This window comes from Eleginops maclovinus, chromosome 19, assembly GCF_036324505.1.
Source record: "Eleginops maclovinus isolate JMC-PN-2008 ecotype Puerto Natales chromosome 19, JC_Emac_rtc_rv5, whole genome shotgun sequence".
Lineage (NCBI taxonomy): Eukaryota > Metazoa > Chordata > Actinopteri > Perciformes > Eleginopidae > Eleginops > Eleginops maclovinus.
Window position 1 is genome coordinate 3,024,452 of NC_086367.1, and position 21,271 is coordinate 3,045,722.

The following is a 21,271-nucleotide window of genomic DNA, read 5'->3' on the forward strand; positions in this document are numbered from 1 at the left end:
ATCCATGTTTAGTGAGTATTACATCTGTTAAAGCTTGAACAACCTGGGTGGACTTGAAATATAACAAGACAAGTGTCCAAACGCACTTGAAACCGACTTATAAATCATGAAATACTTTACTCAAGCTCCCACCAGAGAGACCAGAAGAGTGGAAGATGAAAAATGTGATTTTAATGAAAGCGAAAAAGAAACTAACATTACTCAAGTTAATACCTCAAACAAAACAATTATACAGTATGTTTCCATCATGCTTCTACAGATGGAGGACAGGGTAAATGTATTTGGGATCATCCTCTGGAGATCATGAACATTAATCTTGCCTGTAGCTGTTTCAGTTTGTTACTTTGAAAAGTTGTTGGACACATAACTAACCACCTGCATGATCAGCATCATCGTCCTCAGGCGCTGTTGCTGCTGAAACGAGAGGAAAAAGAATATTTCTACATAGTTAATCCCTCTACTGTGGTGCACCCAACACAATACAGACATTGTTTTTTTCTGTTCACAAGCCAGCCTGTTGACCAGAGAGCAAATGCAATTTCTGGTGCAGTCATGTCCAAACAAAAGACCATCCCTCCATCAGGTTGTACTGTATCCAAAACACACACATTTGATCAGATATTTTAAAGTTGGACGCCTGCACTGACTTCATATTCTTTTGACACAAAGAACAACATGTAGCATTTTTAGGACACACATAAAGTTTGACTTTAGCTGTTGATTTACAGGCAGATTGTAGATGTTTAACAGGAGGAGGCGTTTTTACAGCACCGAGGACGGAATAAATCTCTCGCTCAATGTGTGAGATTCTCTTCCCAGTCTGACAGATTTACTCCTCACTTCTCTTCCTCTTCTTCTCTCCACCCCTCTGCACTACACAGGGGCAAGCTTTAGATCAGCTCACACAGCTAATCTATACTGTAAGAGCCAAAAGCTCTAGCTGTGGAGCCAAGTTCCTGGGAAGTTTGGGAGTCACCATGGTGGAGAGCATGGACATGGAGCAGCAGCAGAAGCGTTACTGCATCCGCGGTAAGCATGTAGCCATCATCTGTGCAACAGTGGTGGTGTGCTCTTTGGCGGTGGGCCTCGGGGTGGGTCTTACCAAGTCGGGGACAAGCACTACTACTACTCCCTCTACGCCAGCCCCCACAGCAGGGCCTACCATTCCACCCCCAGCTGGCAGAGGGCCCTGCTTGCCTTCCACAGATTCCAATGGGGACTGGAAGAACTTCCGTCTGCCCAGCTATGTGAACCCGGTCCACTATGACCTGCACCTGGAGCCAGACCTGGAGGACGACACCTACACAGGCACTGTGGACATCCACGTGGAAGTCAGCAAGCCCACCCGTCATCTGTGGCTTCACATTAGGGAGACATTTGTCAGCGCTATACCCAGACTGAGGATGCAGGGGGGAAAGGCGGGCCAGAGGGAGATGGCAGTGAAGGGCTGCTTCGAATACGTAAGTCAGCAGTACGTGGTGGTGGAGGCCACGCAGGAGCTGCCTGTCACCGGCCCAGGAGAGGTGTACGTGCTCAGTTTGGACTTCCAGGGCTTTCTCAACGGATCTGTGGTGGGATTCTACCGGGTCATCTACATCGAGGATGGGGACACAAAGTAAGTTCTTCCATTTGCTTCTGTAAGAAACATATCCCAAACGTGTCAATCAATCAGAAAATAATATAAGAAATTGCCGATAGACAACAGACAACACAGCTTCAGTCAGTTTATTTTTCTGGAGCTTTAACTGGATCACATTTAAAAGGCCTTCTTCAGCAGAAGGAATTGGCTGAATTGCAATAGAGATGCCACGGATGTGCAGCCGCTGAGATCCTAAATGATCCATCTCCATGAGCAAACTCTATCTAATGATAAAGACTTTGTGATATGTTGGAAACCAAGTAAAAAAAAGTTAATTTAGTAGAGCACTTTTTCCTAAAACAAGAACGCTAACCCTAAACCCTTTTCAAGTGTTTTTCAATAATAAAATGACACACAGTAAAGGATAAAAAATAAAACTCAAGCAACATCAAACCTTTAAAATCCCACAATGAAAAAACAAGACAGTAGGAAGCAGGACGAAGGCCAGTGTTATTAAGTGGGTTATTAGCTGCTTTGTAAGGGTGTCAATAGGAACCACAGATGTGATGTGTAAAGGAAGAGGAGTCTCGGAACCACCACTGCAGAGGTACGGCCTCCTTTTGAAGCTCAACAGACAACCAGCCCTCTTGTTCTGAAAACCTTACTGGTAGTAATGTAGCATGTCAATGATGTACTCAGGGCTCTGTGTGTAAAAACGAGGATGGAAGCTAGAGTGAAGCAAATCGAATGTTTGTGATGTGAGTCTTGCAGCAATGTTCCAAAACGTGTTGAGTTCAGGGATGACTTTCTGAGGTAGGCTTTTGGCAAATGCTTTTTTTTTTACAGTGTTTTATTTTAATTTTATTGCAATAGTCTCGCCGGGTTAATAAAAAGCATGAAGGATCATCTCTTACTCACAATGTGATACAATAGTCTCAAGTTTAGCTATGTTTCTAAAGGAAATGTGTTAGGATTCTTTCGTCAAGCTACAAAACACATTTCTTGTTGGCTTTGTTTTTTTTTGTGTTAATAACAGGGTATTTGTTGGTTGAAGTGACACTCTATCTAGCATCCCTTTTGAGAAACATATTTTCTTGAGCTCTTGGTAGACGTAAAAGGGTTTATTTTGCTAGTCCCCGGACAGCAGCTGGGCTCAGCTTGGATTCAGTTACATTAGATTCCAATGGTGACACATGTTTACACTGCAGGAAAAAAAGATCCTTCCTGACCACCCCAGAGAAATAATCTACTTCAGCCCTGAATGCTTATTATGTTCCAAACAGTCATTGGCTCAATATGATACCTCATACATACTGAGCATATATATGGACAGCAGAGAGGTCAATCCTGGGTTGGTAAAAACTTTTCAAATGACTGAGAAGACATATTTTGGAAACAGTGTCACTTTCAACTCAAGGTCTTGGTAAAGGTCTATATTTCACTCTGCCATATTTGAATCTGTTGGGTCTACAGTGCTTTATATGACCAAGGCGATGACACAGCAGTCTTGGGCAATCAGTCAGCATCTGTCGCCTTAGTTTGTGGAGTGCAATTGGCTGTACAGCTAAGCAAATCAGTGCACAGTGTTTGTGAGGAAAAAAAACACACACAGTCTCTTTTCACTTTATTCTTGATCTTATCTTCACATTGACATCTGAAATGAAGTGGCGATCAACAGTGTTGTGTGTTAATGTGTGATTGGTGACAATGGGTGGTAGTATGTCCACAGCCCTAAGTTTCAACATTTTTGGAATGACCATCACACACTACATTATGGTTTTGAGAATTACAGTATAGGAATAAGTCCTTAAACTGCAAATGACTTAACATTTCAGCACTTCCTGGTTCCCTCTTTTAAAGTGAATGTTTTTTCTAACACGTTTTTGGTTTGGTGCCTGAAATAAGGTAAGTGGTTAATACAAGCTTACAGGTTTTTCATGTTTTACAGTTTTCTAGTGTGACTTTTGGTCAAAAAGCATGCAAAGCAGTCAGCTTCCTTGCCACTAGGTTTTTGATATCAATTTATCAAAACAACACATATGGGGAGATCTACAGGGATATAACTTGAGTAGGGGAACTAACTGGTGCAAAATGAGATGGATTAAATTAGAAATGACAAACATAATGACCTTTTTTTTTGCGGTATTATCTTTACTGATTATGTCTCTTAAAAAAAGAGGAAAAGCACCTGGTCTTAAACAGATCTGCAATATTCTGTCCCTCATTTAATCACCAGAAAGATTGCTGCAACTGATCATGAACCAACCGATGCACGCAAGTCATTTCCCTGCTTCGATGAACCAAACAAGAAAGCAACCTACAACATCTCCATCACTCATGATGATAAGTATGGAGCTCTGTCCAACATGCCACCTCAGGTAGGATTGAAGTCAGTAACTCTTACATTGTAAATGCATAGCTTTAAACTGCAACTGCCGACAGTATTTCAAATTCTTCATGATGGACAGTATACTGGTGAGGCTGCAGACTTTGGCTGACACATGTAAGAAGATTTATGATCAAGCTAAAGATATTTTAATCGGTGGTTGCTAACAACTGACTAAATAAGACAACCAATCGTCATCATGCTTAACATTAGCCGCCTTTAGCTTAGCGGTGGTGAGGTAAAGTCATGTGACCGTGATGTGGTTTGTTTCTAGCTAAATGTTAGCTTTCTACTTCTGGCATTTGCATGTATGCTTTAAAACTCATAAAAGTAGCATTAATAATGTCAAGATGGCCCTGGAATACAAATCACCTCGATTTCAAAATCACATTGCTTTTTGTCGAGGTAGCCCTTGCAATGCCGACTTCCTTTATTAATAAGCTATCTTGTTATAACCAAAAGTTCATTTTGTCAAATTTCTGTGTGTCACAGATCTAGCATTGCCTTTATATTGGGTGCATTCATTCCTTTTGGTTGGGCTTTGTCACCAACGTTGGACAAATGAATGTGGTTCATCAGTGAAACTTAACATAAATCGTCAAAATGTACAGCTCCACTAATACCTATGTATACGTAAAGCTATGAATGTAAAGTATGTACTGAATAAGTAATAAAATAAAACTGTTTCAAATACAGTTGGAGTGCAGAATGGTAGGCGAAAGGGGCATAATTACTCAAACGTTCCCATGGCAGGTAAAACAAAGAAAGAGGAAGCCAGCCTTGGAGGGAACACTTCGAATACTAAAAGGAATGGATGTCATGCCTTTTGTTTTGGGCCAGGGGCTCTACAGTCTGAGTGACATGGACATTACTCAATAGTCTTTTCTTTACCTCTCCAGGGTACCCCTGAACAACTGCCTGGCAATAAAGTGAAGACCTCCTTTGAGAAATCTGTTCCAATGAGTACTTATTTGGTGTGTTTTGCTGTGCACCAGTTTAGCCATTTGGAAAGAACTTCTGCCAAAGGAATTCCTGTGAGTTTACCATTACATGCCATTGTTAATATAACTCTCTTCATTTCATGTAAAATGCCAATACATGCATATTTCCTGTGTCTTTTCTGCCTTTATAGTTGAGAATCTACGCCCAGCCAAGTCAGTTAAAAACTGCAGAGTATGCAGCTAACACAACCAAGGTCATCTTTGACTACTTTGAAGAATATTTCAACATGACTTACTCGATCCCAAAACTTGGTAGGTTTATATACTATGTTAAACATGTCAGACAATACATTTAATTTATAACCTCTGTTCCAATTACACATTCTTTGGATTTGGGGACAATATATCTTTCGAATAAAATAAACATTCACTTTTTATATGTATCTAGTAATATGCAACATAACGTGTGTGTCCAGATAGTAAATACAACAAAACAATCCAACCCTAACCCTAACTGAAGCAAAGGTGTTAGTTTAGTTAGTTAGTTAGTTAGTTATGCATATGTGGTTGAATTTATAATGCTCTCTGTTATACTTAATTGCAGAGTTTTAAAAGAAAATGACTCAACATAATCTTGAATTAAGTAAAGGTAAATAAGAACCAATGGGGCCATTATCCAATCACATGAAATACATCTTTCAGTGTGTGCATCATGGACATAACTCACAAAATGTTGAATGTAGAGAAGTATTTCTTCAAAAGTATGGTATTCGTATGGTCGAGCTAGAGGAACTATCAGATGCCTTAAACAATTTTTTTTTACCAAATTAAGAGATTTAAAAAAAACAAGCATTCCAACTTAGATGACAATTTTACCAGCATCATCATGATCGTCATGATACTGTGTAACTAGAACTAGTAAGGCAATGATGCAATAAAACATATGATAACGGGTAACTTCAGCGGACGCTTTGTGCTGTTTTGATCCAGATAAGATAGCCATCCCTGACTTTGGTACTGGTGCCATGGAGAACTGGGGCCTGATCACCTACCGGGAGACCAACCTTCTGTATGATGATAAGCAGTCGTCATCCTACAACAAGCAGCGAGTGGCCAGTGTCATCGCCCATGAGCTGGTCCACCAGGTACCCCTATCATGTTAAATACTTGCCCTGCTTATTTTACTTCAGTATTCTTTCCCGCTTTGTTTTGTTGCATTCCTCCCAAAGTGTGCATGTATCTCTGGACTATGAATGCAGTTGCAGAAAAAAAGCCTGAAATATGAAAATAATACAAATGTTGCTCTATTAAATTGCCAAACAGGGTGGTGGACGCAGATACCACTAGTATACAACATACCATAACCAGTAATGTGAATTGCCATCACATTTTAGATAATCATATGTGTCAGGTGTTTAAATAATAAGGCAAAATACTGGTGAAAAATCACAACAGTGGGGGAAAAAAGAGTGTTGGCTAGCTGTAGGAAATAGGAGATTGAACAATGACATTGCCATGGCAATAGGATTGGAGTTAACACAAATCAGGTGTTGGGAGAGAATACTCAATTATATGCAATAAACCCTGAATGCTGTCCAAGAGTCAAGAGTGTGGTTGATCTTGGAGGATAGAGAAGGTCATATTATAGCTTCAGCTGGTCTTTAGATGCTTCAGATTTTGTGTTTGTGTTCAAATGTAGAACTTTTCTTTTTGTACCGTTTTATTTCCGTATCATAATTCAACCATATATCAACAAAACTTTAGCTCACTTCTCTTTGGGCTAAGGTATGATGGCTTTTATCTTAATTTCCCTCACGGATGGAAAGATCTGTATCATCAAAGGAAAGAATGAGTTCACAGTTCTAGTTGTAAAAGTTTAAAATAGCTTCATGTGCTATTATTCAAGCTTTTAATGATATACATATCTTCCCAAGATATCAGCTATATTACAATGAAGTGAGATAAGAAACCTGAGGTAGGCAAGGAAGTTTTATGAACTCTTTCAAGTCACAAGACTACGTTTATTCATATATGATGATGTACAAATAGTCCTCTTACTGGCAAGCTTTTAATGAGGCCCATTACAATGTTCTAAAGGATAAACTGGGAACCTGTAAAGCATTAACTAGCTAGCTTGCTGTAGCACATTTTATCTGATAGCGACAGTCGTCTATTTGTTCAAAGATCTGTTAAAATGTGTCATGTGATTTACCTGTGTCTCCCAGGTAAATGAAGTGAATGAATGAAAAGAAATATTGCCTATAAGAGAGTTTTCTATGATCCAACAGTGAATTTAAAGCTAGTAGCTCAGCATTTGCAAAGCTAGCACTGGTGTTGGCATTCCATGTCAGTTTGCTGTCATAACTGAATTTAATAGCCCATGCTCTTGTAAACCTTCAACCTTTATGTGGTTGATAATTACAGGGATTACAAACAATGATTTATTTTGCCTTTACGAGAACCAGCACCTTATCGTGGTGGAGAGGTTTGTGTGCCCCGATGAACCTGGGCCGCATGTTTTGGACACTCGGGTGAAGAGAGGGGCGGAGTTGTCAACTGATCACCATCTGGTGGTGAGTTGGGTCGAGTGGCAAGGGATGCTCTGGACAGACCTGGTAAGCCCAAACTTGTAGTGTGGGTGAACTGGGAACGTCTGGAGGAATCTCAAGTCCAGGAGGCCTTCAACTCACACCTCCAGTGGAGCTTTTCAGGCATCCCTGTGGAGGCTGGGGACATTGAACCAGAGTGGGCGGTGTTCAAAGCCTGTATTGCTGAACCTGCGGCGGGGAGCTGTGGTCACAAGGTCTTAGGTGCCTCAAGGGGCGGTAACCCTCGAACCTCCTGGTGGACACCGGTGGTCAGGGAAGCCGTCCGACTGAAGAAGGAGGCCTTCTGGGATATGTTATCCCTGGGTACTCCTGACGCAGTTGCAAGGTATCGACGGGCCCGAAGGGCAGCAGCCTCAGCCGTGGCCGAGCGTGTGGGAGAAGTTCGGAGAAGCCATGGAGAAGGACTTTTGGTCGGCACCAAAGTTGTTCTGGAAAATCGACTGACACCTCAGGAGGGGGAAGCAGGGAACCGTCCAAGCTGTGTATAGTAAGGATGGGGCGTTGTTGACCTCAACTGATAGTGTGTTAGAGCGGAAGGAACACTTTGAGGAACTCCTGAATTCCGAAAACTCCTCCCTCTATGTTAGAGGCGGAGCTGGACTATGAAGGGGGATCAACTCCAATCTCATGGAGGGAAGTCACTGAGGAATTAAAACCACTCCACAGTGGCAAAGCCCCGGGGGTGGATGAGATCCGCCCAGAAATGCTGAAGGCTCTGGGTGTTAAGGGACTGTCATGGTTGACACGTCTCATCAACATTGCGTGGAAGTCGGAAACAGTACCGAAGGAGTGGCGGACCGGGGTGGTGGTTTCCCTTTTTAAAAAGCCGGATCAGAGGGTGTGTGCCAATTACAGAGGCATCACATTACTCAGCCTCCCCGGGAAAGTTTACTCTAAGGTGCTGGAAAGGAGGGTCCGGCCGATTGTCGAACCTCAGATTGAAGAGGAACAATGCGGATTTCGTCCTGGTCGTGGAACGACGGACCAGCTTTTCACTCTCGCAAGGATCCTGGAGGGGGCCTGGGAGTACGCTCATCTGATCTACATGTGCTTTGTGGATTTGGAGAAGGCGTATGACCGAGTTCCAAGGGAGATACTGTGGGAGGTGCTGCGCAATCCAATCTCTGTACTCCCAAAAGCTGTGTCCGGGTCCTCTGTAGTACATCGGACTGATTTCCGGTGAGGGTTGGCCTCTGCCAGGGCTGCGCTTTGTCACCAATCCTGTTTGTGATATTCATGGACAGGATTTCGAGGCGTAGTCGTGGGGGAGAGGGTCTGCAGTTCAGTGGGCTAAGGATTGCACCACTGCTTTTTGCAGATGATGTGGTCCTAATGGCTTCATCAGTCATCAGCACTCACTGGATCGGTTCGCGGCCGAGCGTGAAGTGGCGGGGATGAGGATCAGCACTTCCAAATCTGAGGCCATGGTTCTCAGCAGGAAACTGATGGACTGTCCACTCCAGGTAGAGAATGAAGCCTTACCCCAAGTGAAGGAGTTCAAGTATCTCGGTATTCAAGTATATCTTGTTCTCAAGTGAGGGAACAATGGAGCGTGAGATGGGCCGGAGAATCGGAGCAGCGGGAGCGGTACTGCAGTCGCTGTACTGCAGTCGCTGTACCGCACCGTTGTGATGAAAAGAGAGCTGAGCCAGAAGGCAAAGCTCTCTGTCTACCGGGCCATCTTCGTTCCTACTCTCACCTATGGTCATGAAGGATGGGTCATGACCGAAAGAACGAGATCGCGGATACAAGCGGCCGAAATGGGATTTCTCCGCAGGGTGGCTGGCATCTCCCTTAGGGATAAGGTGATAAGTTCAGTCATCCGGGAGGGACTCGGAGTAGAACCGCTGCTCCTTTGCGTTGAAAGGAGCCAGTTGAGGTGGTTCGGGCACCTAGTGAGGATGCCACCTGGGCACCTCCCTAGGGAGGTGTTCCAGGCACGTCCAGCTGGGAAGAGACCGAGGGGTAGACTTAGGACCAGGTGGAGGGATTATAGCTCTTCGCTGGCCTGGGAGCGCCTTGGAATCCCCCAGTCAGAGCTGGTTGATGTGGCCAGGGAAAGAGAAGTTTGGGGCTCTCTGCTGGAGCTGTTACCTCCGCGACCCTGACGGAAAAGCGGGAGAAGATGGATGGATGGATTTATTTAGTTTTTTTTGGAGCCGCAGTATTTATTTCAATTCAGTACAATGAAAACATTTCAGTCACCCACAGCAAGGGATTACAAAGTGTTTGTTTTGTTTGCTTATATGCACAATGAAATCTTTATGAATGATGTGTTCAACAGATAAAATATGGTTCTTATTCTATTATTACTAATTTTTTAATAACAAAATCCAATAAAACTTAAAGTCATAATTGACGTTGCATTTAACCAATCCTGGCATTTAAGGTCCCCTATTATGCAAAATGCACTTTTTGATGTGCGCTGGCTTTACATTGAACTCTTGGAAAAGTCCCGCCCACGTGACACGTCCCAACCTATCGTCCCCCATGTACAGTTACAAATCTGAATCCCCTCCGCAGCACCTCTGTGTCTGTGTGTTCAGCAGGCTGTCTGCAGGAGGGACGTAGAGTTGTTGTATATTATAATACATATAATGTGTCTGTTCTAGTGGTAACCGCTGAGAAGTGTTTCAGAAATAATGCTGGATGTGGTTTGGAACATAATATGAGGTTTAATTACAGCAGCGTTTAGCTGAGTTTCTTCGTTAGAAACTTCTCTCTTTACAGAGAGCTGCTTGACGCTCCAAAGGGGCGTGGCCAGCTTCAGCTCAGCTCACATTTAAAGCGACAGTCACAGAATCAGCACTTCAAGAACAGGGCTGAAATAGAGGGGTATGAGGCATTCTACAATGGGTGATCTGTTTGACATTTTGAGCAAAACACTTCACAGTTTTGTATAGATATTGCCCTACAATATATGTGTATGTTGAAATATAGCATAATAGGAAACCTTTAAGAGCAGTGGAAAGCTGGAGTGGAAACACTCCCTTGCTTCTACTCTAGGTCAATTAAACTCTGTACTTCCTGGATATCAAACTAAAAACCATCTTAGGAGACTTATATCTTCACTCGCATTTTAGGCGAAATTAGGTTTTTCAGTCTCAATGTAGTTGGTTGTAATATTGTGCTGTTATTCTTATTTAGTGTATTTTTCTCTATTGATTAGGACTAGACATTTTATTTTGTAAAAAAATATATTCATAATGATGGTTATGTTGTCTCATACGTCTGATAACTGTATAGCAGACAGTGTGTTACAGATTAGGGTTGGGTTAGGGTTAGGGCATTGATTTCTTAATGTTGATGGACTAACATTGATCTCACATTGCTCCTCTCTGTTAGCGTTTCTCAAAGTCAAACATTGTCACATTGGGAGCCTACCGGGTATGAAAGGAATTATACCTTTTAAACTGCTTAAACATGTTGAATTGTAAATGTCTTTGCAGGAAACAATTAAATCAGTAACTAATCTGAAAACGGGGAGGGTTCTTACTGAAATTGCATCAAATATATCTAATAAAAAGAGAGAACAGTGTAAATGCCATATAACTTCCTTTTTGAAACTGATATCAGTTGTCTTCTCCAGTGGTTCGGGAACATTGTGACCATGGATTGGTGGGATGACCTCTGGCTGAACGAGGGCTTTGCCAGTTTCTTTGAGTACGTCGGTGTGGAGAAAGCTGAACCCAACTGGGGCATGGTGAGATTCATTGAAAGGAACAACAATGGATCCTCGTCTTTGTGAGAACCCCATGAAACATGTCTTGTTTCCTCCTGTGGTGAACAGCGAGACATCATGATCATCAGTGATGTGCTTCCTGTCATGGTGGACGACGCCCTCCTGTCCTCTCACCCCATCATCGTGGAGGTGTCGACCCCAGCGGAGATCACCTCTGTGTTTGACGGCATCTCATACAGCAAGGTCCGACTACACAGTAAACCTTGTTTGCCATGGGAACAATGAGATAGTAGTTACTGACAATGTATCCTAATGCAACAACTATTTGTTATTATCCAGGGAGCATCCATTCTCAGGATGTTGGAGGACTGGATGGGCAAAGACTTGTTCAGAGATGGATGTCGCGTAAGTCACAGATAGTTGTTGATATCTAACAATGGATCTAACTGTTTTGATTAATGCTCATTCAAGTTCCAAGTGTTCCAGCAGCTAATTAATGAAAAGTCTGTTTTTCTTTTTCTCCTTTCAACAGAAATATTTGAAAGACTACCACTTCCAGAATGCCAAAACAGCAAACTTCTGGACATCTATGGCCGAAGTATTTTCCATTATCAGATTTCATCTTAAACTGTACCAAGTATATCTAGTTACCAAAGAACATTTTTTTATATTTTGGGAAAAAATGGCGAACAGACGGATATCATGTGTCATGTCACTTGGTTGCATTAGCTATGCATGCATTCAAACTTACCTTACTTTGATTGTAGTTTGTTACTAAGGTCGGAGTTTATGAAATACTACAATTGTAAAGGTTGCACCAGCTGAAATAGTTCCAAAGTACATCTAGCTTGTAGTGGGTGTAAGTTCTGTAAAATAGCAGTAAGCATTCGGTTAGCATCTTCTGTTAGTATCTTCCGTTAGCATTGTTTTGAAAGGTGGGATAACTGCAGGAGAAGAGGAGCAAATTATATAGGCTGATAAAAACACCCGATGGACAGACATGATTATGGTGACACAAATCCAAACAGGCCCTTAGCCCTTGTCTGGTTCAATTATTTTGATACAGGATCATTAAAAAGGTTTGGTATGTGATATAATTCAAGTAATAACATCTAATTTGTGTGGAGCAATAACATGAGTCACACTATCATAAAGTAAGTGCTTTGGAAACATTTGACAAACAATGCATACAAATATGGACATGTATTAATCATCTAGTCTGTAAGCAATACAATTAAGATACTACTTACTTGTAAAAATGTGTCAATGTTTGCTATCTTGTGATAGTTGCAATAACTGCAGCTGTAATCTAGTTGTCTACCAAAAGGAAGTTTGAGGGTTCAATTCAAGCGCTTGATGTGTCCTTAACTACTTACTTTTTTACAACATGTTAGAATGTATAGTTTGAAACATCACTGAACATTTCATTAACTGCAACAATACTTATATTGAGGACTTTAGACCAGAGATGAACCTAGATGATCCTTACATCTCCGCAGTGAAGCGCAACATCCACACAGCTTTATTATCTAACTGGTGTTCAGCTCAGTAGCATTTAGTGTGCATTTTGCTCTCACGTTATCCTTTAGACTTTTTTTTTAGTAGTAACCAGTGTCTGCTTTGTGCCCAGGTGAGCGGGTTGCCGGTTGCAGACGTGATGGACACATGGACCAAACAAATGGGTTATCCTGTGCTGGATCTGACTGTCACAGAGACGGACGCCAAACTGAGCCAGAAGAGATTCCTCCTGGATCCTAATGCTAATGCCAGCACAACCCCTTCACCTCTGGGGTCAGTGCTGCAGAGAATCTTTAGCAGTGTCTCAATTTGATTTAGATTTCCCATCAAACCCGACAAAAAAAGAGACTATGCCAGATTCTGTGTCATATAATGTATATTTCTCAGCATGGTGCTCAAAACTGTTTAGACTTTCTTTCTCATTATTGATCTGTTCTCCATGTTGAAAGACAATAACATGAACCATGGATTATAAAAGTGTGAAGATATTTAAGTTGAATCTGATTTTCATTGTTAGTATTCGTTTATTGTTTTACGGCCCACAGCTGAAGAAAGAGTACTTTATTTTATTTTTTGTATCTTTAGTGGGCAAAAGCAGAGGACATTTAAATAATTATTCAAGTTATTCAAATTCATGACCTAAATTGATTTTAATTGTCTATGATATGACTTTATTGACAACTAATGTTTTTGTTTTTTTTACAGGTACAAGTGGACAATTCCAGTCAAATGGCACTCTGTGAAAAGCAACAAAAATATGTCGGAAATATTTTACAAGAGCGCCACAGGTAGTGTGTATAATCATTTTCAGAACATTCAAATAATTGCAAACATGTCATCAGCAATCTGTCTTTAAACCTGGCAGTGACCTTTGACACATGGTATCTGTTGCGTATCTAAATCTGAAGAAGCAGTAGCCTAAAAGAATCCATGAAGCTTCTGGTCAAGTTAACAGCATTTATTTATACAAAGGAACTCAGGCGAGGGCCCCTCCTATTTCACTGTTCTGAAGACCACATTTAAGTAGTTCCTCTGTCTCACAGATCCACAGAAATAAGCCCCGATCTCTCGTTTACAATCATGTTTTCTACTCTCCCGCTTGGAGGTGTTTGCCTTTCCCCATTGTTTGGCGGGGGGTATCGGGCCCTGGTTGGCGCATAGGCTCCAATCAGATTTTCAGTCGCCCTCAGAGAGAGAGAGGCGTAACCAAATAACATATTGTGCAACACTTCTTTAGCTAGGCAAATAATATAATCAAGCACATAGTAACATTTGATATATGGATTATTCTAACATATCTATCTTTTTTCTAGAGAAAATATATTACATTTTGAGGTATATCGCGTAATTGTAAAATAATAAAAATACTTTGACTGTTGTTTTTCAGAGATGGTCGTCAAAAACTATTTGGCCTCAGAGGACGGGCTGCTGAAGGTTAACAATGATCACATTGGATTCTACAGAGTTAACCATGACAACCTTATGTGGAACGCTATCAGTGAACAGCTTCAAAACAACCACCTGGTAAAGCTCAGAGATCTACACATGCACACGTACACACTCTCCAGCATGTTTAAGAGTTCAGATACGATAAGATAAAATAAGATAAAATAAGATGAGATAAGATAGACCTTTTTTGAGTAGGGAAATTCAGGTGTTTAAGCTGCAACAGGAATAGTTGTCATCATGGTTGGTAGTATTTCTAGTCAGTTATGTCTCAGTTTGACTACTGCTAACGTGACTGATTGCAATGTTAGTTAGCTGACATGTTGTTTGATGAGTACACACACAAAAACTTCACAAACACCTATGCTGCTTCAGGATGGACTGAAGCTTTTTGCACAGCAGGATAACACTAAAGGTCAATGCAAGGATGAGAACAGCCGTGATTCTGCATCAGGCGACAAGTATAATGTGGAGTTTTTGTTATCCTAGTGAGGCTGTCTCATGAAATCCAATAATAATTTAGATTTTCGACGTGTCGTCACTGATGTCCTGATTTAGTTGAATCAGTAAAAGGAAAATCAGCCTGGCTGTGGGCAATGGAACCATGAGCGTCACATGGAGGTAAAGGACATGATGTTCATAGAAACCGGATAAAAATCAATGTCTCTATATGTATTTACAAACCGTAGACTGTCTATGGTTTGATCAAAAGAGCAACTGCTTTATATCTTCCACATGACCTTATTTCAAGTCGATGGATCAACCACAATGGTAGCTAGCCCTAGTCAAACCAATGTCCATTAAGAAGATTATCAAAGTTGTATGTTTGCTGTGTTCATTTGGGATCATACCATTTTAAACAAGCTTGATATAGCTATTTGTAACTTGCAAGATGTGAAGACCTAGACACAACAAATGTGTTTCCCCTGATACATCTGGGGCTTTCACGAGATGCACAAAGCATGAAGAGAGGTTATTTCAGCCACTGTTGATGAAACACTGTTTGTATGTAGGTAGCTACATTGAGATAAGCCCCTAACCCTAACCCTACTCTGCGGCAAGTCCAGCACAGTCAAACTTGCGAGAGTAAAGCAAGGCAAAAAAGTTTCGTCACATCAATTGGGAACCCACCTTAATTACCACTTATGCTTAATAAAGGCGAATGAATACGAGATTTAGAGGGGAAAAACATAACGAGAGAGAAATATATAGCAACTTTTTAGAGTATAAAATGACCTTTTTTCTCATGATTTATTCAATTACATCTTATTTTTGTATTATCCTCAGAGAGCTCACTGTTTGACTCAGTTTTCTAACTTTAACAGGAATTAGATGCAGCTGATCGCACAAGCTACATCGATGATGTTTTTGCTCTTGCCAGGTAAGTTTAACCCGAGAACACTGTAGGAACATTAATGACGTTAAATACAGAGATTTTAACTTCTGTTTCATGTCCTGTTCAGGGCGAATGTCATAGATTATGGTAATGCCTTCAACCTGACGAAGTACCTGAAAAATGAGACGGACTACATCGTGTGGGAGCGCGTGTCCTCCTCCATCGCATATGTCCGGGACATGCTCTCAGACAAAGAGTTCTACCCAAAGTTCCAGGTAAAGGAGTAAAATCTCATTAACCTTTAAGCTTATCTCAAGTTTCAATAAGCTGCCTCAGCAAAAAAGTCTTTAACACACTTTCTTTTAACATTAAACTTTAATGATAAATCAAGTCATTAATTTAATGCAGCGTGTGCAAAAACCTCAGGGAATAATGGTTTGATTTGAATGAAAGAAACATCTATAATAAATAAAAACCAAATAGTAAGTTAAGACACTAGTTTAATAACTGCACCATACATTTTTCTATATTTGTATGCAAGTTTATTTCATGGACTTTATTCTGGTGCTGCTTATTTTAGGATTTTTGTGAATCTTTTTAAGTGTACAACACTTGTTCAGATGCTGTTTTAAAAGTTGCTCTATAGATTCCCCATCACCATTATTTTGGTAATCTTACATTTTTTTGCTTTTCTTTCTAGTCAAATTTGGATTTTTTTCATGACAATATAACTTTTTTCTTTAAATCAACTGTATATCAATATAATATAATATATATTATATGTGTGTTTTTATTTATATTTATGTATTTATATATATATGGATCAAGTGAAAAGCTGTCCACTACGGATTTGTATAGTTCCCTGGATTTATTAAGATCCATATTTCTGTTTATTTTCTATAGCAACTGTTCCGTGACCATGTTAAAGCCATCACAACACAACTCGGATGGGAGGATAATGGATTACAGACGGAGAGGTACAGCAGGAAGTGACAGTGACATACAAACAGGACTGAGGGACCCTCCCTTAACTCCTTCACTATGTACAATAATTAAACCTGGTGAATGTTACAACACCTTTGCTGATACAGAATGTGTCTTAGCTCTTCTGTGCTAACCCAGTTTACCACCCACTGTTGTTTGGCAGGTTACTGAGGGAGACTGTGCTCAGCATCTCCTGTCAGATGGGGGATGAGGCATCTCTGACTGAAGCCTCTCGCATTTTTGACCAGTGGATTAGTGGCAGTCTAAGGTATCACCACATGTCACATTTTCCTCAATAAAAGACAACAACGTATTGTAAATGGGCAGAGCTATAGTTTAAAGTATAGTTTTTTGTCATTTGTTGCAATTTCATAACTAGCACAATAGACATGCACACAAGTGCTGTCTCAGTTGGTACTCACATTTGCAGATTTGAGTGCATGGGTGCGTCCCAAAGTGAAGTATGTAGTAGTACAGGATGATGAAGTTCAGAAATGACCAACAACTGCCATCTAGGCTACGTAACAAAAATTGCACGACAAGCCGCACTTGAGGTTGGTCTGGTAATGACAGCACTTTATGAATAAAAGTTCTACATTTGCTTTTTACTTTTTAAGCAACCTACCAGTAAATTGGTGTCCAAAACAAATCAGCCTTCATTTTGTTGGGTAATTGAGCCGTCTGCAAGTATTCTCACCCCCAAAGATCATAAGGGAGCTAGCTAGCTAGGTAACAGTGGCTATCGTACATTATAGTGACAGGAACAGTAGCCGTGTGTGTTTCGAAACAATACAGTTGTTCACAGTACAAATGAAGTATCCAAATTGAGACACAGCATCAAAATATTTGAATTTAGAAACCGTTGCTTTTCGATTCTGACAGCCAAACCTGATATTTACTTTTGATGTTTCAAATATCAACATAATCAGCTTTCTGTAATAACAAGAAACACATTATTAACACCGATATTGTTTTATAATAATGTTTTACATCCCTAACCTGATATTAAAATGTATTTTTCCTTTTGCCCTGCAGCAGTGTAGCGGTGAACCTGAGGCTACTGGTCTATAAATATGGCATGAAGAAGTCTGCTGACGCAACCAAGTGGAACACAATGTTCATTAAGTACAAAAGCACTACTCTAGCTCAGGAGAAAGACAAGCTGCTGTATGGACTGGCATCTGTGGAGAACGTGGAACTCCTCTACAAGTAATCACAACTCACAGACTGAGTTTACACAATACTATTCAAGGAGTAATGTTGCATCAGCTGGGTTAGACTTGGTTTGTACAGCCATGGTGGAAATATTCAAATGTTTGCGTACTACAACAATGTGAACATTTTCAATCTGGCCATTGTTACAGAGTTTAGCAAAAGCTTAATTTACAGTTACCTAGAACATTTTTCGAGGGGGGTAATATAGATAACCTTTGTTCTGTCCACCAGGCTGCTGGAGGCCACTAAAGATGAGAGTGTGGTCAGGAGTCAGGATCTCTTCACTGTGGTGCGATATGTGTCCCTCAATCCACTGGGGCAGGACATGGCCTGGGAGTGGACCACACTCAACTGGGACTACCTGGTCAACAGGTGAGTGCAACGAGGTCTATGACATGACACACAGTAATACACTATCAAGCAATTAACACAAACTAAATCTTAAAGATGCATTAAGTACTCTTTGGTTAGCAGCAGAACAATCTGAAACACAACATTGGACAGAATAGCAAGAAATAAGTCAAAATTGGGAGTTAAGTGTGGATGAATGGATCGGAATCAGAATACCTTTATTCGTCCCACAGAGGGGACATTTACATTGTTACAGCAAAAATGAAGATTGATATAAAATTAAAAATAAAACGTTTTACAAATATTTCAATTTACAACTATTGTTCGTAATAACTGTCCAATTTGCATATTGCACACAAGTGTTATTGCACAACATTGGTGTCGTAGTCTTTATTGTAATGTGTGTGTGTGTTGGGAGGGGGGGGGTCTATCAGGGGCTGTGGTAGTTGTAGAATCTGACCGCTGCAGGAAGGAAGGACCTGTGGTAGTGTGGTAGTGTTCTGAAGATATGCCAGAGATGCTTTGTGAAAATGCTCATGATACCAGAATCAAGCGGCCATTGTTTCAGTGGTGACATGAAATGTAGTTTGTTTATAGCCAGACTTCTGGTGATTGCATTTACGCTTCAACCAGCGTGGTGTTAATATTTGGAGATTATCAGGGTCGAACAAAACGTGCAGATATCATTCACGTTGGTTTGCCACAAAGGTTGTTTTCTTCAATATACCTTAAATCCAGTGGACATATCCTGCTGATTCTTGATTAAAGTAGCCGTTCTGAGTAGGATTACAAAAATATGTCATCAATGCAGAATTTAGTGTTTGGACCCAGTATGGGTTTAGCAACATATCATTTTTCTGATTTTTTGTTATAGCCTTGAGCAGATTACAGACAATGGTAGAGGCCTTCAGGTCCACGGGAAAGAAGGGAAAGTCTGAGGGCATCTGATGGATGGATGAAAAAGGGAAATGAAGGGTCCTGGTTATTATAAAATGGAATATTGCTGGAGAGAAGAAACACAGAGATGCACTGTGTCATTCATGGTCTTGGTCTTTCTCAACAGGTACACCATCAATGACCGGAACCTTGGTCGCCTTCTGGGTCAAATCACAACCCGCTACAACACAGAGCTGCAGCTGTGGAAGGTTGGTACTGTCCTTCTGTGCAAATATCTACGACTTTGGTTCATTAAATACTTTTTTTAGAATTTTATATACATGTTTGGTTTCAGGCACTTTCCCTTTTTTAATTTTTTTGCTGAAGTGTAGGTCGTAAAATTGTCTTCCCAGTAACTTACTAAATCTCTCCTTTTAATAAATGCTCCTATAGGCCTGAAAAAGGACTATGATTGTTTTGTTGTGAGCTTGTTTTATTGCATCATAAGGTCAATAGATACCTTTCCCTTGATGTAAAGTTAGCTTCATGAATCAAAGCCTGGTAAGGTTTTGGATAGAGTTTTATTTACCACTGGCTCTTATGGGGAAAAAGTCGATCTTTTTGTGTTTAAGGCAAAGAAAGTGAAGGTTGACAGTTCGTTTTCAGACTTGGTAAATATTTCTTTGTGCTGGTTTCATAGATGGAGCATTTCTTTAACAAAACAATGGATGCTGGTGCTGGAGTGATGCCCAGGCAACAGGCGCTGGAGACAGTGAGGAACAACATTGAGTGGATCAAGACCAATGAGAACGAGATCAGCGCGTGGCTGCAGAATAACAGCCTCTAAAGCTGCACCAGTGTACAACCCTGCAGGGACATACATATGGCCTATACCATTCACTTCATGAAGAGCGAGGCTGGGATTGGTTAGTGTTCTATTTAAGGGCCAAAGACAGGGCTGCTGATCTGAATTAAGATTGAAAACAGAAAATCAAAACCAATTTCCAACAATCCAAGTTTCCGTTCCCAAGTCCCATTTTGCTAATTGCCAGACTTTATATTATATTTAAAATGTCCCCTTCACTGCTGTCACAATCATTTATGCATCTAAGGTGAGTTAAGCTTGGGTTCAAAACAAGTAGAGTTCTTGTCTGTCTAATATTTACTGAATGAGTTTTTGATACTGATGCTATGATATAGTGATGACATATTTTTCCAGTCCGACTCGGAAGTTAGCATTGCAAGGGCTCCCTCGAATAAAGCCAAGTTCTTTTTTCCTTCAATTATGGAATATTGCCACAAACATCTCTGTGGCAAACACATGTTTATGATGTTTACATGTTTTTTTAAGCAGGATAGTCTCCACATATTACATGTTTTTTAATATAAGTTGAAGCTTAAATGGCTAAGGTAAAAAGCTAACGGAATGCTAAAAACAAACTACATGACAGTTGCATGACTGCACATCACCACCGACGCTAAGCTAAAGACAGCTAATGATCAACATGGTAATGTTTAGAAGTCTCATTTTGCCACTTTTTAGCAACCGGCAAGACCTCACCAGTGGGCTACCGTAGAACAAAATGTGAACATCTCGTAAGTTTGTGTTCACTGCAGATATTACTCCAGGCATCTAACTACAAACACAGTCAAAAAACTGACTGCGAGGCGAGGGAACCCAGCAGTGCTAACTCATTCCTGTACCACTTTATTACAGTTCAACATCACCAGTGTTCTCCCATCATCTGGCCGCCCAGTGTACCTTGAATGCAGCCTTTTCTCTCTCTAGTTCTACTCACTTTGTCCTTTTTAATTTCTTCCTGATCTCGTGGTTATCACATAGAGGATAATGATACAGCCTTTTCTCCTCTGTGTCCATGAATCACTTTTATTATAAATTCTATATATTTTTGTAAATGGTTGTAATTTTCCATTACCAGCACAGAGTGCAGCTATGGTCCCACAGACCCACATATAATATATTATGATGCATTCTGCCTTAGTACACACCACTCTCTATGCATTTGTGTGTTTTTGTATTGGTGAGTAGAAATGGAGATGAAGAGTTTAATGAATAAATATTTACTACAATGCATCTTTCATTTATTTCATGTTGGTGGTAACATTTTCGTATAGAGTACAATTTTAAGATAGGCCTTCTTCCTCTACTGTATTTTATAGTTTCCTTTTATCTTTATATTCACAGTATGCATACAAAACCACACCGGAAAAAGAATCATGTGTTGCATGCTTATATTTATTCCAATAATGCATACCGTAGATAAGCATCAGTCTTGAGTGTAAGAGGCTTTAGATGCAACATCAATACTGTACATGTACGTGCTGCT

The 21,271-nt window shown here is 40.6% G+C and overlaps 1 protein-coding gene across 1 annotated transcript; it reads left to right on the forward strand.

Moving 5' to 3' along the window:
* The first annotated feature begins 826 nt into the window (after nucleotides 1-826).
* enpep (glutamyl aminopeptidase) lies at nucleotides 827-21,016 on the forward strand. The gene is made up of 20 exons (XM_063909719.1): nucleotides 827-1,615; nucleotides 3,816-3,957; nucleotides 4,865-4,999; nucleotides 5,098-5,218; nucleotides 5,897-6,051; nucleotides 11,105-11,218; nucleotides 11,306-11,440; nucleotides 11,537-11,602; nucleotides 11,730-11,795; nucleotides 12,828-12,988; nucleotides 13,421-13,503; nucleotides 14,103-14,239; nucleotides 15,487-15,542; nucleotides 15,625-15,772; nucleotides 16,401-16,474; nucleotides 16,645-16,749; nucleotides 17,517-17,690; nucleotides 17,928-18,068; nucleotides 19,111-19,192; nucleotides 19,624-21,016. Exons 1-20 carry the CDS (start codon nucleotides 978-980, stop codon nucleotides 19,768-19,770), a joined length of 2,880 nt encoding a protein of 959 aa, XP_063765789.1. The 5' UTR covers nucleotides 827-977; the 3' UTR covers nucleotides 19,771-21,016.
* The last annotated feature ends 255 nt before the right edge of the window (nucleotides 21,017-21,271 follow it).